General features: G+C 40.5%; 2 protein-coding genes across 3 annotated transcripts in view; one reads left to right on the plus strand and one right to left on the minus strand.

The window, feature by feature from the left end:
• Window positions 1–22,897, plus strand: part of LOC307016330 (phosphoinositide 3-kinase regulatory subunit 6-like) — a 492,324-nt gene that overhangs the window by 287,807 nt on the left and 181,620 nt on the right. The window lies entirely within an intron of this gene.
• Window positions 1–22,897, minus strand: part of LOC307016329 (ubiquitin carboxyl-terminal hydrolase 43-like) — a 127,344-nt gene that overhangs the window by 12,144 nt on the left and 92,303 nt on the right. Inside the window, exons 8-12 of the mRNA XM_079645372.1 lie at window positions 13,410–13,572; window positions 11,293–11,404; window positions 6,717–6,820; window positions 2,785–2,862; window positions 2,059–2,182 (exon numbers count right to left, since the gene is read on the minus strand). Coding sequence (XP_079501498.1) covers window positions 2,059–2,182; window positions 2,785–2,862; window positions 6,717–6,820; window positions 11,293–11,404; window positions 13,410–13,572 — 581 coding nt within the window. The remainder of the gene's footprint in view (window positions 1–2,058; window positions 2,183–2,784; window positions 2,863–6,716; window positions 6,821–11,292; window positions 11,405–13,409; window positions 13,573–22,897) is intronic.

Raw genomic sequence — 22,897 nt, forward strand, 5'->3', positions numbered from 1 at the left:
TTGGTGAAACTGGTAGGTTTTCACCTGTTTGGAGAGTTTATATCCAGTTTACTTCGTTTTAACATTGCTATTGCTTTGTATGTCGGGGGCGGGAGATTAATGTGATTGGTTGTTGGTCGCGTTGCTCGCAAAAAATCGCCAAAACTTCAGACACGCCCAGCTTCAAGATTTTTTGATGCCTGTGGTGTAGACGGGCCGTTAGAGTTGCAAACAAGATGATTTTCCTCAGGTTTATTGCAAAATAAATGTAATATTGTACGCATTAATGAATGAATGCTCTGGAGCAGCCTTCCTCGACATTGAGAGACACCCTGTGATTTAAGAAGTGGGGTCTTCGTGTTTCCCAGAGCTGTAGTTAATCAAGGTTGATCTTAATAGCAAGTTTAAGGCATTTTTTTTGTCATTTCTGTATCAAATGGAGCGTTAGCAAAACAAGGTCCTGTTATTTTAGGTGGGGTAGGTAAGTTTGAGAAACCGGCTCGAGATACACTTGTTGTTATATTCCATGGAATGTTCTTAACATCCCGATAGCAATGAATATCTGAAGTGCTTTGACAAAAAATCCATAAAAATATATCATCTGTGGAAGCCGTGGAGCTGTAAAAAGCACGACCAATCATCTGAGCCGGCCCGGCTAAAATAACTGGATGGCCTACCTGCCTGTCAGCCTTCCACCTGTGCACAAACTTATCTCGTGCCCTCATTGGTCGTGTGAGCGTTCGTGTGTGTTGGAGGAGGGGCTCTGTGAGGAAGTGGCAGATTTTTTCCGGTTGTGTATTTTCAAATTCTAGCGCACTCGAGCTGCTTTCTCCAAAGTTACCTACCCCACCTTTAAGTTAATGCTAAATGCCTAAATTAAAAACAATAATGAAACATATGGTAACGATATCTGCAGTTTAACTTTGGGCCACGAATGTTGTTTTTATTAGAAAGGGTGTGAATGTTTTTGAAAAATGTGAGAACAAATGTGTTAAAGACTACATGTAGCACTGAAGAGGTTTTCCTGTCCTTTGCAAACAACCTTAATAGAATCTCATAATGTATGTTGTGTTCTCAGCGAGTGCTTTGAGATGGGGTCCAGCTAATTGTGTGTGAGAGAGAGGGTGCAGCGACCTCATCTTAGAAGAAAAAGGAGAAGATAGTTATGATGTTATTTTTTCATATTTTTAAGCTAAAACACATTTTAACAAGTCTCTCATCGACCACAATAAAAAAAAGATTCTTAAACTCCAAAAACAATTTAGCATCCATTAATATAAATAAAGAGTGCATGTTGTGATCATTAAGTGTAACATATTGATTAGTCGGCCCATTTAGAGGCTTATTGGTGAGTCCTGACTGATTATAGACCCTTCAGGAGTGACATGTGTGAGCCTGCAGCGCCACACAGTGGAGACACAAGGTAACAACAAGAGTCAATGGCGTAAAATGTTGAATAAAAGATCAAATAAAGCAGAAAATGTGAATAAAACATAAGCAGTTAAAGGAATGATGCACAATAAAATATATATAAAAAAATACATGACATTTTTATAAATGTAAAAAGTAAAGTATATAATAAATAAAAAATATATAAAAAACGAAGACATTTTTATAAATTAAAAAAGTTAAGTAAACAAAAAATAAAATGGAGAAAAAAATAATATTAACTGAAAAAGTTAAATAAAAAAAAAAAAAGAAATTAGAATGAGCATGTTTTTGGGTCATTTTGATGTGTTAGTGAACTTCAAACTGGGAACATTTAGACACAAACGTCTATTGAAGGCAGTAATACACTGACTGATTGATAAGTACGCCATACAACCCCACTTCAAACGATGCCTTCAAAAGTCCCTTTGAAATATCGTAATGATCAAATACTGAAATGACTCAGCCTCACTCTCTGTTCCTTTGAAGCCCCATGGAGTCCAGGGGCTAGATGTCATAACATGCAGAAGGCTGAACATGTGACCACAACTGTGGCTTCAGGAGGCTCATGGTGGTGGGACACACGGCTGTTATGTGTGTGTGTGTGCGACCTGTTAACTGTTAACAGGTGGGTTCAGGTAATAAACTCACCTGCTCCTCCTTGGTGTACAGCTGGAAACACTCGTCCAGGCTGCAGCTGAACTGATGGACATTCTGCTGACTCCTCCCACTCTCTGACTGCTGCACCACCTCCTCCTGGATGTTCCCAAACACACTGCGCACACACACGGACAGACAGACACACACACAGACAGACAGACAGACAGACAGACAGACAGACAGACAGACAGACAGACAGACAGACAGACAGACAGACAGAGACACACACACACACACACACACACACACACAGACAGACAGACAGACAGACAGACAGACAGACAGACAGACAGACATACAGACACACGGAAACACACACGGAAACACACACACACACACACACACACACACACACACACACACACACACACACACACACAGACAGACAGACAGACAGACAGACAGATAGAAACACACAGATAGAAACACATACACACACAGATAGAAACACAAAGACACACACACACACACACACACACACACACACACACACACACACACACACACACACACACACACACACACACACACACACACACACACACACACACACACACACACACACACACACACACACACACACATACACACACACACACGCCAGGGTTTATGTTGGGTTCATAAGATGTAAGTGATTTGAGCACCAGGCAAAGCGCTATATAAATAACATGTATTATTATTATTATTATTATTAAGAAGATATAAAGTGTTACTGACCAGTCTTTGATGCGGTGCTCCCACTCGATGATCAGCTTCACATGTGGAGGTCCTCCTGAGCCGCAGAGCTTCAGAGCTCTAATATATATATATATTAAAAAGGTTAAATATCATCCAGTGCAGAGGAAGGAGAACCACTAGGTGTCAGCATTACCACAGTTTATAATACAGCAGGAAGGAGTGAGGTGTGTGTGTGTGTGTGTGTGTGTGTGTGTGTGTGTGTGTGTGTGTGTGTGTGTGTGTGTGTGTGTGTGTGTGTGTGTGTGTGTGTGTGTGTTAGGGGATTTAGCAGTGGATATTTCAGGTAAAGAAATGTATTAAAGGCTAAAATATTACATGAAGGTACACTAAAGACTTTGCTATTGTAATAACAGTCAAAAAAAACAAAGTTCCCAGCTCAGAGAATATCTGATTCTTCTTGGACTTCAGTTTTTATCAGAACAAATGTACTTTCACTATATTTTTATGCTAATACTTTTCTACTTTTACTTGAGTAACATTTTGAATGCAGGACTTTTACTGTAACAGAGTATTCCTACACTCTGGGACTTCTACTTTTACTCAAGAGCAAAATCTGAGTACTTCTACTTTTACTCAAGTACAAGCTCTGGGTACTTCTACTTTTACTCAAGTACACGATCTGAGTACTTCTACTTTTACTAAAGTACAAGATCTGAGTACTTCTACTTTTACACAACTACAAGATCTGAGTACTTCTACTTTTACTCAAGTACAAGATCTGAGTACTTCTACTTTTAATCAAGAACAAGATCTGAGTACTTCTACTTTTAATCAAGAACAAGATCTGAGTACTTCCCACCTCTGTCAGTGTAAAGATGTATACAATTTCTACACATTTCAGTCCATGCTGTAACTCTTATCTAATGACATACATAAAAAGAATCTAACCCCCTTATCCAGAACATCTGTAGAGTCCGTGGCAATCAGTTAAATACTCAGGACGTTACAACGTTAGCCTGGAGCAAGTACAAGACAGACTTTATCAGATAAGAGACCATCTAAATTGCATTTCAATTGGTCACATTAGATAACATCTAAATGAGCCTGTGGGAACATCGGGTCGTTTCAGTGCGTTTGGACTGTTACTCCATGACTACGACAAAAGAACAGATTTAGAATCATCGAATAGTTCCTCTAGTCTAATAACAGACGTCTAAAGTGTGCAGACAGACGTTCAGCTGCACAGACAACTCTGATGCTCACAGGAATATATCTAACCTGGTTAAATGTTGAGGTACTTTTACTTTAGTGGAGTATTTTCACAGTATGCTACTTCATACTTCTACATGTCAGAAGTCAATTTTGTACTTTTTCTCCCCTACATTTGGGTTTTTAGAGATTCAGTTTATTATCCACTACCAGAGGAGGGAAGTAGTGGAGTACAAATACTTTGTTACTGCACTTAAGTACATGTTTCTGGTATCAGTACTTTACTCCACTACTTATTTTTCTGACGACTTTTTACTTTGACCTCTTACATGTTGAACCCAAATACCTGTACTTTCTACTTCTTACATTTTGAACCCAAATACCTGTACTTTCTACTTCTTACATGTTGAACTCAAATACCTGTACTTTCTACTTCTTACATGTTGAACACAAATACCTGTACTTTCTACTTCTTACATGTTGAACACAAATACCTGTACTTTCTACTTCTTACATGTTGAACCCAAATACCTGTACTTTCTACTTCTTACATGTTGAACTCAAATACCTGTACTTTCTACTTCTTACATGTTGAACTCAAATACCTGTACTTTCTACTTCTTACATGTTGAATCCAAATACCTGTACTTTCTACTTCTTACATGTTGAACCCAAATACCTGTACTTTCTACTTCTCACATGTTGAACTCAAATACCTGTACTTTCTACTTCTCACATGTTGAACTCAAATACCTGTACTTTCTACTTCTTACATGTTGAACTCAAATACCTGTACTTTCTACTTCTTACATGTTGAACACAAACACCTGTACTTTCTACTTCTTACATGTTGAACACAAATACCTGTACTTTCTACTTCTTACATGTTGAACCCAAATACCTGTACTTTCTACTTCTTACATGTTGAACTCAAATACCTGTACTTTCTACTTCTTACATGTTGAACACAAATACCTGTACTTTCTACTTCTTACATGTTGAACCCAAATACCTGTACTTTCTACTTCTTACATGTTGAACCCAAATACCTGTACTTTCTACTTCTTACATTTTGAACCCAAATACCTGTACTTTCTACTTCTTACATGTTGAACTCAAATACCTGTACTTTCTACTTCTTACATGTTGAACACAAATACCTGTACTTTCTACTTCTTACATGTTGAACACAAATACCTGTACTTTCTACTTCTTACATGTTGAACCCAAATACCTGTACTTTCTACTTCTTACATGTTGAACTCAAATACCTGTACTTTCTACTTCTTACATGTTGAACTCAAATACCTGTACTTTCTACTTCTTACATGTTGAATCCAAATACCTGTACTTTCTACTTCTTACATGTTGAACCCAAATACCTGTACTTTCTACTTCTCACATGTTGAACTCAAATACCTGTACTTTCTACTTCTCACATGTTGAACTCAAATACCTGTACTTTCTACTTCTTACATGTTGAACTCAAATACCTGTACTTTCTACTTCTTACATGTTGAACACAAACACCTGTACTTTCTACTTCTTACATGTTGAACTCAAATACCTGTACTTTCTACTTCTTACATGTTGAACTCAAATGCCTGTACTTTCTACTTCTTACATGTTGAACTCAAACACCTGTACTTTCTACTTCTTACATGTTGAACACAAATACCTGTACTTTCTACTTCTTACATGTTGAACCCAAATACCTGTACTTTCTACTTCTTACATGTTGAACTCAAATACCTGTACTTTCTACTTCTTACATGTTGAACACAAATACCTGTACTTTCTACTTCTTACATGTTGAACCCAAATACCTGTACTTTCTACTTCTTACATGTTGAACACAAATACCTGAACTTTCTACTTCTTACATGTTGAACTCAAATACCTGTACTTTCTACTTCTTACATGTTGAACTCAAATACCTGTACTTTCTACTTCTCACATGTTGAACACAAATACCTGAACTTTCTACTTCTTACATGTTGAACTCAAATACCTGTACTTTCTACTTCTCACATGTTGAACACAAATACCTGTACTTTCTACTTCTTACATGTTGAACACAAATACCTGTACTTTCTACTTCTTACATGTTGAACACAAATACCTGTACTTTCTACTTCTCACATGTTGAACTCAAATACCTGTACTTTCTACTTCTTACATGTTGAACTCAAATACCTGTACTTTCTACTTCTCTCATGTTGAACACAAATACCTGTACTTTCTACTTCTCACATGTTGAACTCAAATACCTGTACTTTCTACTTCTCACATGTTGAACTCAAATACCTGTACTTTCTACTTCTCACATGTTGAACTCAAATACCTGTACTTTCTACTTCTTACATGTTGAACTCAAATACCTGTACTTTCTACTTCTCTCATTTTCCAAACAGGCTGGTTCCTTTAGTCTGAATGTGTGTTTGGTGGCGTGATCATTATTATTTAGAGTCATTGCGTGCCTATTGATTTGAACACGATCCGTGTATCCATCATTTCCTGATCTTCTCTAAAGAAGAGGGACCAATGGAAACGTTGTCATGTTGCCGTTGTTCAGCATGGAAACATTCATTAGCTAACAATGACATTATTGTTCTATTAATATAAAGGGAGTTCAGGTACTCTTTAAAACAGCTGCTAGTTATGGGTACTTTTTACTGAAGTACATTTCAAAGCCTCTTTACTTTGACTTGAGTAAAGGAAGTGTGTACTTTTGCCATCTCTGAATGTGTGTTTTGTCTCACCTGTCCACAACAGGGTGGTGCAGCGGCCGTCCGTCCTGAGGGGACAGGTAGCTGTGAAACACCGACCCCCCCACCACACGGACGTTGAATATCACTCTGATGTTCTGGAAGACAAAGGCACTTCTGTAAAGACATCAGAGGACATTAATGCTTTCATAATAACCCAGTAATTACCCTCCAATGAGCCACTACTGTAACCCAGGTACGCTCAACACAAACACACCTGTTCATTCTCCTGGCTCCAACACGGTGGAACGAGCTATCCGTTGATGTCAGGACAACGGAGAGTCTAATGTTCTTCAATGAACACTGGGAACCCAGCTGTTCGGACCGTACCTTGGACATTAAACCCACCACTTTAAGAGTTCAGCCCGTTTGAAACTAATGCATCAGCTCTGACGATGGGTTGGCTTATTGGAAGTGAAGATATCTGAGTTGTTTCTTCAAGATTTAATGATCTTTAAAGCAGATATATAAAGTAACTAAGTAGATTTACTCAATACTGCCCTCAAAGGTCCCCTCTTCTTCATGTCTCTCCTACATCAACATGTGTCCCCTCTTCTTCATGTCTCTCCTACATCAACATGTGTCCCCTCTTCTCCATGTCTCTTCTACATCAACATGTGTCCCCTCTTCTCCATGTCTCCTCTACATCAACATGTGTCCCCTCTTCTTCATGTCTCTCCTACATCAACATGTGTCCCCTCTTCTTCATGTCTCTTCTAAATCAACATGTGTCCCCTCTTCTTCATGTCTCTCCTACATCAACATGTGTCCCCTCTTCTTCATGTCTCTTCTAAATCAACATGTGTCCCCTCTTCTTCATGTCTCTTCTACATCAACATGTGTCCCCTCTTCTTCATGTCTCTTCTACATCAACATGTGTCCCATCTTCTCCATGTCTCTCCTACATCAACATGTGTCCCCTCTTCTTCATGTCTCTTCTACATCAACATGTGTCCCCTCTTCTTCATGTCTCTTCCACATCAACATGTGTCCCCTCTTCTCCATGTCTCTTCTACATCAACATGTGTCCCCTCTTCTTCATGTCTCTTCCACATCAACATGTGTCCCCTCTTCTTCATGTCTCTTCTACATCAACATGTGTCCCCTCTTCTTCATGTCTCTTCTACATCAACATGTGTCCCCTCTTCTTCATGTCTCTTCTACATCAACATGTGTCCCCTCTTCTTCATGTCTCTTCTACATCAACATGTGTCCCCTCTTCCCCAGACTTCAGATCCTACAATGGGCTGAACGTGAATGAAAGAAGGTTTCATGTGATTTATGAAATACTGACGAGTCCCTTCTGATTCAAGAAATGAACGTGCAGTTTTTTAGATTAAATCAAGTTTGTCTGACTTTCTATCTTGAGATTTACAACCTACCTCTTACTTCCCATCATGCAACCTGGCAGGTCCTATAGCTCTTAAAGCGTCTCCTTTTATCAGAAGACACAAAGGGGTCAACTTTCTTTAACGTCTGCTGCTAAACACCAAGAGAGGAAAGTGGGTCATCATGAGATATAGACCACAACCTGCACCTGGCAGTTCGAGCTAACAGCAGATAGCATGTAGCATCTCCATAACACACAACTGGTAAAGACATGTTTAATAAACCCAGAGATAATCGGACTACTGGACTGAAAAGCCAGGTTGAGGAGAACAAAGGAATAACACAATTCTGTTGAAGCCTCTCTTTATTACTCTGAGATCTGCGTGGATTGGAGGTGCTTTAGGACAGAAAAGGAGCGCTTGTGAAGTCCTGAGAGGATCTGCTGGCTCAAACACTAGCTCTCACTCTCTGAGGAGCGGCTCATTCCTGGAAGATATTGATATGTTGATCACAAGAGGAACGCTCCAGTCTCAGGGGGGGAGTTACACAATACTTCTGAGTTACTGCGTCTAACGTGGGACATACAGTACTATTTAAAGTATATCAGTATCATGAGGGCCAGTAAGAGGACAAAATGCTGCGGCTGTGGCTCAGTGGATAGTGTGCTGGACTTCTAACCAGGGGGTAGCAAGTTCGAGTCCCACAGCAGTCAGCATGTCGTTGTGTCCCTGAGACACTGGCCGTTTCTCAATCTCGAGGAAACTGGCTTCCAAGCCAATATTTCAAGGATGCTACGTCATCGAGTGCCGCCGAAGGACTGTTCCAATCTCCAGCATACTTGGAATTCCACCGAGGCCGCTTCCTTGGTTTGGGGGAAATTTCGAGGCTGCACATGGGTAGACTTCACGTCCTTAAAATTCCCACAATGCTTTGCGCACGGACCAATTTCAAAAACCCTTGCGGAGAATGGCTGAACCGACGCAGCACACATTTAAATGTAAGTATGTAGTGGCGTAGAACATGTGTTGGTAAATATGTTGCTTTGTTGCATTTGTTATCACCAAAAATGTGTTCCATGAAAGTAGAGCAAGTTCATAATTAGATAGACATCGTGAGGTATTTATTTTCGGTACAGTTTATGTTGAAACCGTTATAGAGAGTGGCACACTTGTTAGCCTGTTCCATTCTTCTTTGTTTTCCGAAGCCGTGGCTTGGAAGCATACTGGCTTCGTTTCTGAAGGAAGTGACTTGGAAGTACGCGACTACCAAGCCAGTATCCTCGAGATTGAGAAACGGCTACTGACTTCACCCCAAATTGGAAAGGGTACAAGTGTAAGGACCATTTTGTTTGTTTGGTGTAACGTAAACTGCAAACGTTAGCATGTCATTAGGTCACTTTATAATCGCGCTGCATGGTGGAAGTATCCAGATTAAATTGGAAGCCTAACTTCTTCAACAGGTAGGAATTGGAAAGCATCTAAATATACAAACTTTAGTGTGCGTATATATGTTTATTTTCCAACAGCATAGGAGGCGAGGTAGAGGGGGAATGTGAAAGACCCAAATCCAGGAGGCTTGAAGACTTAAAAGAGATTGCAGATAATGTAAAGGTCCAGACAAGGCGAACAAAGCAGAACAGAACCGATGTTGCACGACCTACAAGGACCCGACAAAGACTAACAGAAAGCCAATACTTCAACAGAAGCAGAGGGTCAGCAGCTGGTCGCAGGTCTAACGGGGAACAGGTGGAGCTACTAAGGCCAGAACACACAATCAATACGGGTGGGAAGCACACAACGACAGGACACAGGGGAAGAAGACCAAATCAAATACACAAACCCCGACACCAGGCTCATGACCTCAACCAGCACAGAGTTTCATTATGTCGCAGGTGTTGAGAAAGTCTGGAGAGGGTGTGCATGCATACTTATCTGACTATAACATGAGTACTGGTGAAGCATCAGATCGCTGTAGCACTGCTAGGTGGGCTACATGTGAACGTGTCAGAGCCGCTCTTTGTTTCTGAATTGCCTCTTTGCCGAAGCTACATTTAGACGAGAGGAATCGTCCTCGTGAGTGGAGCATCGATGCAGGAAACTACAGATCCTGCTGGGATGAAAGATTCAGAGCCAACATCTGCTCTGAGAACTGCTTTCTGAGAGGGGGACTGTACGAGTTTAATTAAACGTCTGACAGCAGGGGGCACAGAGGAGGGCTCACACCCCCCGCTGTGAAGAAGATGCCTCACTCTTCCTCTCCTGAAAGTCTGAACCACATGCAGAGAGACGGTCATCTGCTGCCTTCCTTCTTTATTATTTCAGTATCGGTTCTCGTGTGTCATCTGGCTGCAGGAGGAACAGCATGATACAGCAGGCTGTCACAAGTTAGACACATATTGTTGTTTGTTTGGCTCATCTTAAACTCTGCTGTCATTTCAGATCCCGCCTTCCTCCAGGCCCTTGTAACCAGCTCACTCCCCTCACCTGGCCTCCCCAGCCCTTCCCCTCACCTGGCCTCCCCAGCCCTTCCCCTCACCTGCCCTTACCTGGCCTCCCCAGCCCTTCCCCTCACCTGTTACTCATTCCCTCATCACCCCACAGTATGTATACCACCTCGCTCTCACTTGTCCTTTGCCAGATTGTCTTGTCTGTTCTGCCAAGCTCTCCAGTGTTTGATATTCTCTAGCCTAGATTCCTGTCCTGCCCGGTTTTGACCCCTGCCTGCCTGCCTGTATTCGGACCTTGAGTTTCCTGCCTGCCCCCTGTTTGGATTTGCTTGCCTTACGGCCCGTCCACACTACAGCTTCAAAAAAAGCTTGCCGGCTGGCGTGTCTGAAGCAAAAATTTGAATTGTTTACTTCCTGTCTGCCTGTCTGATTTATCTGACGCCCAGCGCTTCTCCTTTCTCCTTCTCGATCCTCCTTAGCAACGGTCATGATAGTCCTTGACAGCAGTCTGTACTACTGGATTAAAAACGTGTCACATGTTCTGAATGGACCAATCAGAATCGAGTATTCAACTAAGCCGTGTAATAAAAGTAATTACATCTCAAAGTAAAAGGTCTTGAAGCTCTCCTGGACGGCGGACAATCTGCTGTGAGCTTCAACATAATGGAACAATCTGCTGTGAGCTTCAACATAATGGAACAGCCATGAGGTTAAAATACCTGAGTTAAAAAGTAGATTTCCATCCACAGCTTAATTATTCCTCACATTAGTGCACAGTCATTGTGTGTGCAGTACCTGGGCTTGCACCCCGTTGATCATCAGGTAATACAGTTTGCTGAGGATGCTCTGCTGCAGCTGCTCCCAGGACACAGAGCGATCCTCCCTCATCAGGAACGGGGGTCCAAACCTGGAGGAACGTTTATTTATATAGCACCTTTCAACACAAGGCAATTCAAAGTGCTTTACACAAAATGAAAGACATTACATATACATCACATGTTAAATTGTTCACCTGCCTCCACAGCCATGAGATTAATCCCAAAAATATTTAGGTTTCACGCATTACATTTCAAACCTAATTAAATCCTACCTTCTGCTATCTGTTGGTTTCACAGTTTTGATAAATCAAAGGAAACTGAGAGCCTTCACACTTTCAGACGTGTACCTGTGATACTCTTCTACAGAGTTAAAAACAACAAGTACAGTAAGTGACTCCAAAGTCATTTTCCTGGCAGACACAGAGTCCTCCAGCTGTCACAGGATGAGAGCAGTGGGAGGTTTGATCCATGAGAGCGAGTTGTTGAAGGAGAAAGTGAAACATGGAGGGGATCGGACTGTGGAGAGCTGGGCGGAAGAATTTAATTATACAACTGCCTGTCATGCCGTACATAAGACAATAACATATATTGAATCTTGAATGTTTTCTCCTCGAAAAGGAACATTTCATTTCATTTAGATTTGACCCAAAGTTACTTTCATTGATCCTCTGGACTGACCACCACATAGCGCCAGATGCAAAGGTGGGAAGTAGTGCAGTACAAATACTTTGTTACTGTACTTATACATGTTTCTGGTATCAGTACTTTACTCCACTACTTATTTTTCTGACAACTTTTTACTTTGACTTCACACATGTTGAACTCAAATGCCTGTACTTTCTACTTCTTACATGTTGAACTCAAATGCCTGTACTTTCTACTTCTTACATGTTGAACTCAAATACCTGTACTTTCTACTTCTTACATGTTGAACACAAATACCTGTACTTTCTACTTCTTACATGTTGAACTCAAATACCTGTACTTTCTACTTCTTACATGTTGAACTCAAATACCTGTACTTTCTACTTCTTACATGTTGAACACAAATACATGTACTTTCTACTTCTTACATGTTGAACACAAATACCTGTACTTTCTACTTCTTACATGTTGAACACAAATACCTGTACTTTCTACTTCTTACATGTTAAACACAAATACCTGTACTTTCTACTTCTTACATGTTAAACACAAATACCTGTACTTTCTACTTCTTACATGTTAAACACAAATACCTGTACTTTCTACTTCTTACATGTTGAACCCAAATACCTGTACTTTCTACTTCTTACATGTTGAACCCAAATACCTGTACTTTCTACTTCTTACATGTTGAACTCAAATACCTGTACTTTCTACTTCTTACATGTTGAACACAAATACCTGTACTTTCTACTTCTTACATGTTGAACTCAAATACCTGTACTTTCTACTTCTTACATGTTGAACACAAATACCTGTACTTTCTACTTCTTACATGTTGAACTCAAATACCTGTACTTTCTACTTCTTACATGTTGAACTCAAATACCTGTACTTTCTACTTCTCACATGTTGAACACAAATACCTGTACTTTCTACTTCTTACATGTTGAACTCAAATACCTGTACTTTCTACTTCTTACATGTTGAACACAAATACCTGTACTTTCTACTTCTCTCATTTTCCAAACAGGCTGGTTCCTTTAGTCTGAATGTGTGTTTGGTGGCGTGATCATTATTACTTAGAGTCATTGCGTGCCTATGGATTTGAACACGATCCGTGTATCCATCATTTCCTGGTCTTCTCTAAAGAAGAGGGACCAATGGAAACGTTGTCATGTTGCCGTTGGTCACCATGGAAACATTCATGAGCTAACAATGACATTATTGTTCTATTAATATAAAGGGAGGTCAGGTACTCTTTAAAACAGCTGCTAGTTATGGGTACTTTTTACTGAAGTACATTTCAAAGCCTCTTTACTTTGACTTGAGTAAAGAAGTTTAGTCAGCACTTCTACTTTCACCAGAGTATTTTTAAACACGAGTATCTGTATTTCTACTTGAGTAAAGGATGGGTGTACTTGTAGCCTCTCTGGTCTCCATGATTACCTGACAGCTTGTTGTCCCGTCCCAGCAGCGTTGCAGACCAGCAGCAGGATCTTCACTGGGACCCCGTGGTTCAGGAACTCTGAGGATAAAGTCCCAGAGGAAGGTAACCTCTGACTCTCAGGACCCGAGGAGTAAGGAGAGGAGGGGAGGCTGTGGTGGTACCCTGAAGGAACAACACAGGAGAAGGTCAGATATGAGGTGAGGACAAACTGGGAGAGTAAGTGGTTAAATGGACTGACTTTACAGACCGCTTTTCTACTTTTTGCATATTACAAGTTACATATACACTTCTCTATTCACACACATTCATACAGAGGCAGTCATACAAGGTGACACCTGCTCAAGGAGAGTAACATTCACACACACTCACACACCAATTTGGGGACAAGTATTTTGCCCAAAGGCACGTTGAAAGGGACTGGGAATAGAACCAGTGACTACCACCTGAGCCACAGCCGCGATAGAGTCATCGTAGTTAAGTAACAAGTACAATATTTGCCTAAAATAATTACTAATTTAAGAAAACTAGTCACAGGACGGTGGTGGAAGACCCTCTCCTTAAGTTAAAGTAGAAATACCAGGATCTTAAAGTACTCCATTAAAAGTAAAAGGTCTTGGTGGAAAATATATATTATTCTATTTTTATGTTAGATATTCTCTAAAATACTGACAAGGTTGGCATTAAAGTATTAAATTATAACATTACCCTATCATGTGGTTTTAACTGTAAAAATAGCAAGTAAACTATGAGTCTTAAAGAAATGTAGTTGTGTAAAAAGTACAATATTTGACTCCAAAATGCAGTGGAACAGAAGTATATATAGTAAAAATGATAATACAAGTAGGGATGTCCCGATCACCTTTTTTTGCTCCCGATCCGATTCCGATCATTTGATTTTGACAATTTGCCGATACCGATTTTTCCCGATCCGATCTTTATGCAATGCATTTAGAGAAAAAAAAGCATTCAAGTTGTCCCTTAAGGTTATTTTTTTATTTAAATTGGATATTCTATCCAACATGGATATAGCTTCTTTCTTTCACAGCATCATTGGATCAGTTCAGTTGTGCAGCATTGGATCAAAACAAAATAAAGCTTATCAGTACTCGTTAGCTTACTGCTACAATTAGACACTGCGCCCACTCTGTTGCCAGATTTGAGAGAAATAACCAGGTCTATGAAAACAAGCCCCAAAGAAGCAACACATACATGATGTTGCGTCATTTGAAACCAAAACTAAGGCCTCAGGATGACTTTAAGACTTGAACATGGTCATTTTTGTTTTGTAACATTGAATACAGCATTTAAAAAAAAAAAAATCCTTATCCCCGATTTTTTGAAAATCACGTGATCGGCTCCGATCCCCGATCGGATCGGGACATCTCTAAATACAAGTATGTCAAAATAGTACTTCGGTACAATACTTGAGTAAAATACTTTCCACCACTGTCTTAGGAAGAGGAGACAAGAGGAAAACTAGATAAATTATAATAGATCAAAGTTATTTCTCTATAAATAAATATTGTTGATACTGATAGCAAACTAATCTCAGATTCTTTTGGCACTTTCAAAGATGTAAGATATATTTAAGTACACATTTGTTTTTTATCTTATATGTTTATTTGTTTTTACAGTTTCCTAATATTTAGCTGAGCGTAAGAATTATAGTTAAACTTTACATATGACAATCAAATATCTTGAATATTTTCTCCTTGAAAGGGAACACTACATTTTATTAGATTTTACTTTTAGAAAAGTGCAATAAACCGTGAAGATACAACCTCAAAATACCACGAATCCTGCGGGTACATAAGCTTTAAATAACCTAATTCTGATTCCAAGTGGAAAAATGTGACCCCTAAACACCTCGAACAGTGAGCAGGAGAACGAGGATGCATAAAGTGGCGAGACAGCAGCTTTCTATTTGGGGAGCGGTGATTCAGAGGGGAGGACAGATGGACCAATGGCTGCCTCTCGCTCTGCAGGAGGTTTTATCTGATGCTGCTTCTGCTCCACATCCTCTCCTGGTGGGGTGCCAAGCAGCAATACTTCATCCTCCACCATCAATACCACCAACACCACCACCCACCCTCTCTATGTCAGCAGGAGTGAGACTGACTGAGCTGAAAGCAGAGATTTAAAGATCCTCGTGAAATGTGACGTTCTGCTCACACAGCTGAAAACCTCAGGACTCAGAAGTTCACCGTTATAAATCACACGGTGAATTACACTCGTCGATACGGATAAGAAGTGGTAGAGTGGTGCAGGAATGAGTCGTAAAGTCTGAATTGAGTCAGCATTTTAACATTCCCAGGACAGGATCATTTAAGCCTATCTTTTTCTCCTCTCTTAATTAAATTAAGCTGTCAGTGTGCTACTTAGCTAGCAAACGTTAGCTATCTAGCTAACTAGCAAACGTTAGCTCTAGAGAGCTATCTATCTTACTGTGAAATGAGCTAGCTAAAATAAGCTATCTACTTTACAAGCGAGCTCACTAACAGATTATAGCTTCCAGTGTTTTCCATTTGAACCAATAGAGTGGTTCAGGAATGAGTCCTAGAACCCAAATGAGTTAGCATTTTGGCACTTTACTTGTTTGTTGTGACTGTGCTTAGCCCAACATTAGCCTCCTTTAGCTTAGCAGTGGTGACGTGAAGTCATGTGACCGTGCTGTAGTTCCTTTACAGCCCAACATTAGCCGCCTTTAGCTTAGCGGTGGTGACGTGAAGTCATGTGACCGTGCTGTAGTTCCTTTACAGCCCAACATTAGCCACCTTTAGCTTAGCGGTGGTGACGTGAAGTCATGTGACCGTGCTGTAGTTCCTTTATAGCCCAACATTAGCCTCCTTTAGCTTAGCGGTGGTGACGTGAAGTCATGTGACCGTGCTGTAGTTCCTTTATAGCTCAACATTAGCCTCCTTTAGCTTAGCGGTGGTGACGTGAAGTCATGTGACCGTGCTGTAGTTCCTTTATAGCCCAACATTAGCCTCCTTTAGCTTAGCGGTGGTGACGTGAAGTCATGTGACCGTGCTGTAGTTCCTTTATAATAATAATAATAATAATCCTTATATTTATTATAGCGCTTTATCAATGACTCAAAGCACTTTACAAATACACATTACATATACAGATCATACATACATGTAATGGTCATCTACTGTGGACAATACCCACAGGAGCAAATTCGGGTGAAGTGTCTTGCCCAAGGACACAACGGCCTGAAGCAGTGGGGCGGGAGCGGGTTTCGAACTGGAGTTCCCCAACACCCCCTTGATCTGATGATCAAACGCACAGACCACTGCGCCACCCGTCCCAACATTAGCCGCCTTTAGCTTAGCGGTGGAACCGTGAAGTCATGTGACCGTGCTATAGTTCCTTTATAGCCCAACATTAGCCACCTTTAGCTTAGCGGTGGTGACGTGAAGTCATGTGACCGTGCTGTAGTTCCTTTATAGCTCAACATTAGCCTCCTTTAGCTTAGCGGTGGTGACGTGAAGTCATGTGACCGTGCTGTAGTTCCTTTATAGCCCAACATTAGCCTCCTTTAGCTTAGAGGTGGTGACGTGAAGTCATGTGACCGTGCTGTAGTTCCTTTATAGCCCAACATTAGCCTCCTTTAGCTTAGCGGTGGTGACGTGAAGTCATGTGACCGTGCTGTAGTTCCTTTATAGCCCAACATTAGCCGCATTTAGCTTAGCGGTGGTGACGTGAAGTTATGTGACCGTGCTGTAGTTCCTTTATAGCCCAACATTAGCCTCCTTTAGCTTAGCGGTGGTGACGTGAAGTCATGTGACCGTGCTGTAGTTCCTTTATAGCCCAACATTAGCCTCCTTTAGCTTAGCGCTGGTGACGTGAAGTTATGTGACCGAGCTGTAGTTCCTTTATAGCCCAACATTAGCCTCCTTTAGCTTAGCGCTGGTGACGTGAAGTTATGTGACCGAGCTGTAGTTCCTTTATAGCCCAACATTAGCCGCATTTAGCTTAGCGGTGGTGACGTGAAGTCATGTGACCGTGCTGTAGTTCCTTTATAGCCCAACATTAGCCTCCTTTAGCTTAGCGCTGGTGACGTGAAGTTATGTGACCGAGCTGTAGTTCCTTTATAGCCCAACATTAGCCTCCTTTAGCTTAGCGGTGGTGACGTGAAGTCATGTGACCGTGCTGTAGTTCCTTTATAGCCCAACATTAGCCGCATTTAGCTTAGCGGTGGTGACGTGAAGTCATGTGACCGTGCTGTAGTTCCTTTATAGCCCAACATTAGCCGCATTTAGCTTAGCGGTGGTGACGTGAAGTCATGTGACCGTGCTGTAGTTCCTTTATAGCCCAACATTAGCCTCCTTTAGCTTAGCGGTGGTGACGTGAAGTCATGTGACCGTGCTGTAGTTCCTTTATAGCCCAACAATAGCTTATTAATTCCAGCCATTATATTTATGCTTCAACTATTATAGAATCAAGAAAAATAGTCAGACATCATGTGCTTGTATTTGTGTAAACACCTCTGTTGTTCTGAGACTTCCAATGTGCAGACAGATAATGGGATTTGTTGATTGGGGTGTAGAGAAGATCCTTCAGGGGCAGAGGTGTTTAATTATGCGCTCTCAGATACTCTGCTGTGTTTAGTCTTGCTGTTCCTCTGTGTCTGTTTAACGATGAAGAGGAACGATGACGTTACTGACGTCCTGTTGTTTCCTAGAATTAGTCCCAGGTTTCTTCATAATAACAGATTAGGATCAACAGGTTTGTCGGCTAAACAAAGTTAACTTTTGGTGTGTTTTTTGTGTGTTTGGTTACTCATTTTTCCTTGCTTTGCTGGAGGTGCCTTTTTTCTGTACAGCCATGGGAATTATCCGACAGCGTTAAAACACATCGACGCAAGAGGAAACACAAAATTAGAAATAAAGAAAGAAGTGCATTCAAATCTAGCAAAATATACTTAAAGTACCAAACGTAAATTAAATATGCGATAATGTGTTCATCAAAGCTGGTCAAGGTGTATTTGAATGACTTTATAAACTGCTGCTGGATATCTAAACCTATAATTGTATGTAAATGTGTATTTATTTATATTTTGTTTACACTATAAATCTGAATCTGTAAACAGCGTGGTGGAAAAAGTACAATTCTGGCTTCTGAAATGTCGAAGTGAAGTAGAAGTATAAAGTAGTATAACATGAAAATACTTCAGTAAAGTATCTCAAATTTGTACTTTAGTTCAGTACTTTAACAATGTACTACATATATCTCATACTTCTATCATTTCTCACGCAGTAAACAAGGTAGAACTCATATCGCAGTGACAGGAGCCTTGAAGAAATGTGCAGGAACACTAACATTTTCGACAGCAAGCCATAAAAAGGATTTAGTAAGTGACGAGAGGAAAGTCGTCTCTGTGTAAATCTCAGTGCGACAGACCGGGAGGTGACCCCTGCTTCAAATTCAGTTTCATTAACACATTTCTCCGGCTTATTAAAAGGAGATTTCCCCCATAAATTATTCCCACAGCTGTCAGAGGTCGCCGCTCGTTGAAATTACAGAGCATGATTCAAACTGGTTTTATCACCGGCTTGATTAGCGCGACATTAATAAATGAAAAGCTGTGCATACTTATCGTTACTCTCATTGTCAGGGTCAACACTCTGCAATCACAAGGAAATAACGAAGCTACATGTGGACTGGAATATTTCTACGTCATACAGTGTACAGCTTAAGTATTCATATGTAAAAGTACCTTTATATAATGTGAAATACAATCTAGAAAACATTCTTAAAGTATTAAAATAACTATGAAAATGGCCTGGTCCTATATATTATTAAATATATTACGTTATTAGGTTGTTTTTATTGTTGCATCAAGTAGCAGTTAACAGGTTAGACTAAAAAAAAAATTCTGGTACACAAATTATTCAAGTTTACGACTTTCTTTTTTAACTTTTTCTAATAAATACTGGTACTTTGTTTGTTTGTGCTCCTCAAGTACTTCAAAAATACACTTATGTACAGTTCTTCATGAAATAATGATAGTATTACATTAACAATATCCAGTAAAATTGTTGTGACCCAACTCGATCTTATAAGACAAAGATGTCTGCTTTCATAGAAGCAACAAGAAGCGATAAAAACATAATGTAAGAAAAGGTAGGAAGGTAACGCCATCTTTCTTTCCCTTTTGTATAATGTACACAATCCAAGACTCTGAACAGCTGTATTCTCATGTTACCTTTAAAGGTCCCATGTCATGCTTTTCCGGTTATCACCCGTCCCCTTGTGTGTTATGAAGGTTTTTCTCACAAACCCTCAAAGTACACCCTGTAGGGAGTAAAACTCTAACACAGAGAAGACCTGTCTATGCTGCCCCACAACGCCTCGTTGGACATTTCTCTTTTTCTTCCAGGGTACAGTGACGTGACCATACCCAAATGGACCCATTGGACCAATCAGTGGAGCTCCTCACACACACATACACACTCTCTCATTGGCAAAATTGTGACAGGCTGGGGGGGGGGTTTCGCTTCCCGCGTCCATTCGCGATGTCTCGCAGACCCCACGCAGCAAGCAGGAAATGAACCCAGCTCACACTGTCCGCTCCTCGCCGCAGCGAGCCGTGCAACGTCCCTCCAACACGGCACCCAGACCCCACGCAGCATTCTCATCTGTTTGTCATTACTGGTGTCATCTTATCGGTGGACGCGGCGCGAATCACGCGATTGAGGCGATTGAACAGTCCCGCGTCAAACGCGAGAGTTCAATTTTTTCAACTCGACCGTCAAATTCACGTGACGCGTTCTCGCGGAAGCCAATCAGCGGTGAGGATCTCAGCCTGCCGTTACTGACGTTCAACCAGAAAACATCAGCCATTAGCTGTTAGCAGTTAGCAAACAGAGATCACAGCTCCTCATATCTGTTCAGAAACTGTACAGAAGTTAAACAAGTACAAACCACAGACAGTCTGTGTCATGGTGAATACAGTCGCTGGTTTATTTATGTCTGTAGGCCGTTGTTGTGAGTGTGGACGGTCGGAGCATATACTACGTTAGCTTAGCCAAGCTCCATTCAGAAAACACACATTTTAAAGGGTTTTTCGCCTGCCGTCTGTCTGCAGACTTGTCAAAGCATTAATTCATGGTTTTTACTAACCGGTATCAGTATGTTGTTACTTCGGCATCACTTTGAAACGTGTATTACAATTAAATCATGGTCAAATATGTTCATCTTGTTGTAGTTGTAGCTCCCGAGCCAGCGCGTCTTGTTTGAATGATGCGAGTAAACACAGCTGGCAGCCAGGGTAAAACTCGAGCGATTAGAGCGAAGCGAATATTCGCATCGCGTCCGTTGTGAACTCAGCATTACGGTGGTGGTCTCATCAGAGCACAGTGGGCTCACAGGGAGGGGGGGTCAGGAGCTCCAACAAGCCGTTCAGGACAGAGAGTGAATACAAAGACTATACAGAGATGCTGTTTGAGAAACCAATGTGAGTTTGGAACAATGTAAATCTATTCTAGTAGACCTCAACAATGGAATTATGATCTGTAGAAATGGCCATGACACGGGAGCTTTAACAACCCTTTTAACATCAGGAGGTTTTACATGTAATTGTCTGAGTAATGCCCTTTAAAACGCACTGAATTCATGCATCTATCAAGTCTATTTTAAGGAAACTGACCACTAATGTGCATGATCATTATAATTAAACCTTGCACTAATTGCAGGATACTTTTTTCTTCACTTACCATGTGGCTTTATTTAATTTAATCCAAATTGTTAACATCACCACTGCACATAAAAACACTTAGATGACCAAACGTAGCTTTAATGAGACCCCTGATGGGAGTTTGGTATTTATTTTTAACCCACAACGCTCAGATGTTTTACTTCCATTGAAGCTTTTATGGATAATTGATTAAAGGTCTTTCATATTTAGGAATTGCAGAATGGCGCCAGACATCCTAAAAGCATTACAGATCACTGCTGGGTAGGAATCATTTAATAAAAGGTGCTTTGTATACATTAATGTGATGTTTTAATGGCATTGTTTTTGATTGTATAGCTTTGATTTCTCACAAGCAGCAAGGCATACAAATGCTTATTTGCTGTAGTTGAGTAAAAATAAATAAATAAAGTCTGTTAATATTTCATGCATGCATGTAAATAATTTAACAGGCTGGTCAGATATTTATCAAGAGTAAAATGTTCTTTCTAACATTTAGTACCAAAACAAGCTGTGCTGCCTTTTGAGTTCATATTTACTTTGGGTTTGCTCCAGTTTTGAATAAAAAGTGATATAAATAACAAATAGTGGAAGAGGGAGGAGGATATGAAATCAAATGAAGTGGTAAAATGTTTAAAGAGTCCTCTCCTGCTGATGTTCAGGTTAATATCAGTATGTAGTGTCTCTACTTTAAAGAGTCCTCTCCTGCTGATGTTCAGGTGTATATCAGTATGTAGTGTCTCTACTTTAAAGAGTCCTCTCCTGCTGATGTTCAGGTGTATATCAGTATGTAGTGTCTCTACTTTAAAGAGTCCTCTCCTGCTGATGTTCAGGTGTATATCAGTATGTAGTGTCTCTACTTTAAAGAGTCCTCTCCTGTTGATGTTCAGGTGTATATCAGTATGTAGTGTCTCTACTTTAAAGAGTCCTCTCCTGCTGATGTTCAGGTGTATATCAGTATGTAGTGTCTCTACTTTAAAGAGTCCTCTCCTGCTGATGTTCAGGTGTATATCAGTATGTAGTGTCTCTACTTTAAAGAGTCCTCTCCTGCTGATGTTCAGGTGTATATCAGTATGTAGTGTCTCTATTTTAAAGAGTCCTCTCCTGCTGATGTTCAGGTGTATATCAGTATGTAGTGTCTCTACTTTAAAGAGTCCTCTCCTGCTGATGTTCAGGTGTATATCAGTATGTAGTGTCTCTACTTTAAAGAGTCCTCTCCTGCTGATGTTCAGGTGTATATCAGTATGTAGTGTCTCTACTTTAAAGAGTCCTCTCCTGTTGATGTTCAGGTGTATATCAGTATGTAGTGTCTCTACTTTAAAGAGTCCTCTCCTGCTGATGTTCAGGTGTATATCAGTATGTAGTGTCTCTACTTTAAAGAGTCCTCTCCTGCTGATGTTCAGGTGTATATCAGTATGTAGTGTCTCTACTTTAAAGAGTCCTCTCCTGCTGATGTTCAGGTGTATATCAGTATGTAGTGTCTCTACTTTAAAGAGTCCTCTCCTGCTGATGTTCAGGTGTATATCAGTATGTAGTGTCTCTACTTTAAAGAGTCCTCTCCTGCTGATGTTCAGGTGTATATCAGTATGTAGTGTCTCTACTTTAAAGAGTCCTCTCCTGCTGATGTTCAGGTGTATATCAGTATGTAGTGTCTCTACTTTAAAGAGTCCTCTCCTGTTGATGTTCAGGTGTATATCAGTATGTAGTGTCTCTACTTTAAAGAGTCCTCTCCTGCTGATGTTCAGGTGTATATCAGTATGTAGTGTCTCTACTTTAAAGAGTCCT

The sequence above is a fragment of the Notothenia rossii genome, assembly GCF_949606895.1.
Source record: "Notothenia rossii genome assembly, chromosome: 8".
In the NCBI taxonomy this organism is placed as follows: Eukaryota; Metazoa; Chordata; class Actinopteri; order Perciformes; family Nototheniidae; genus Notothenia; species Notothenia rossii.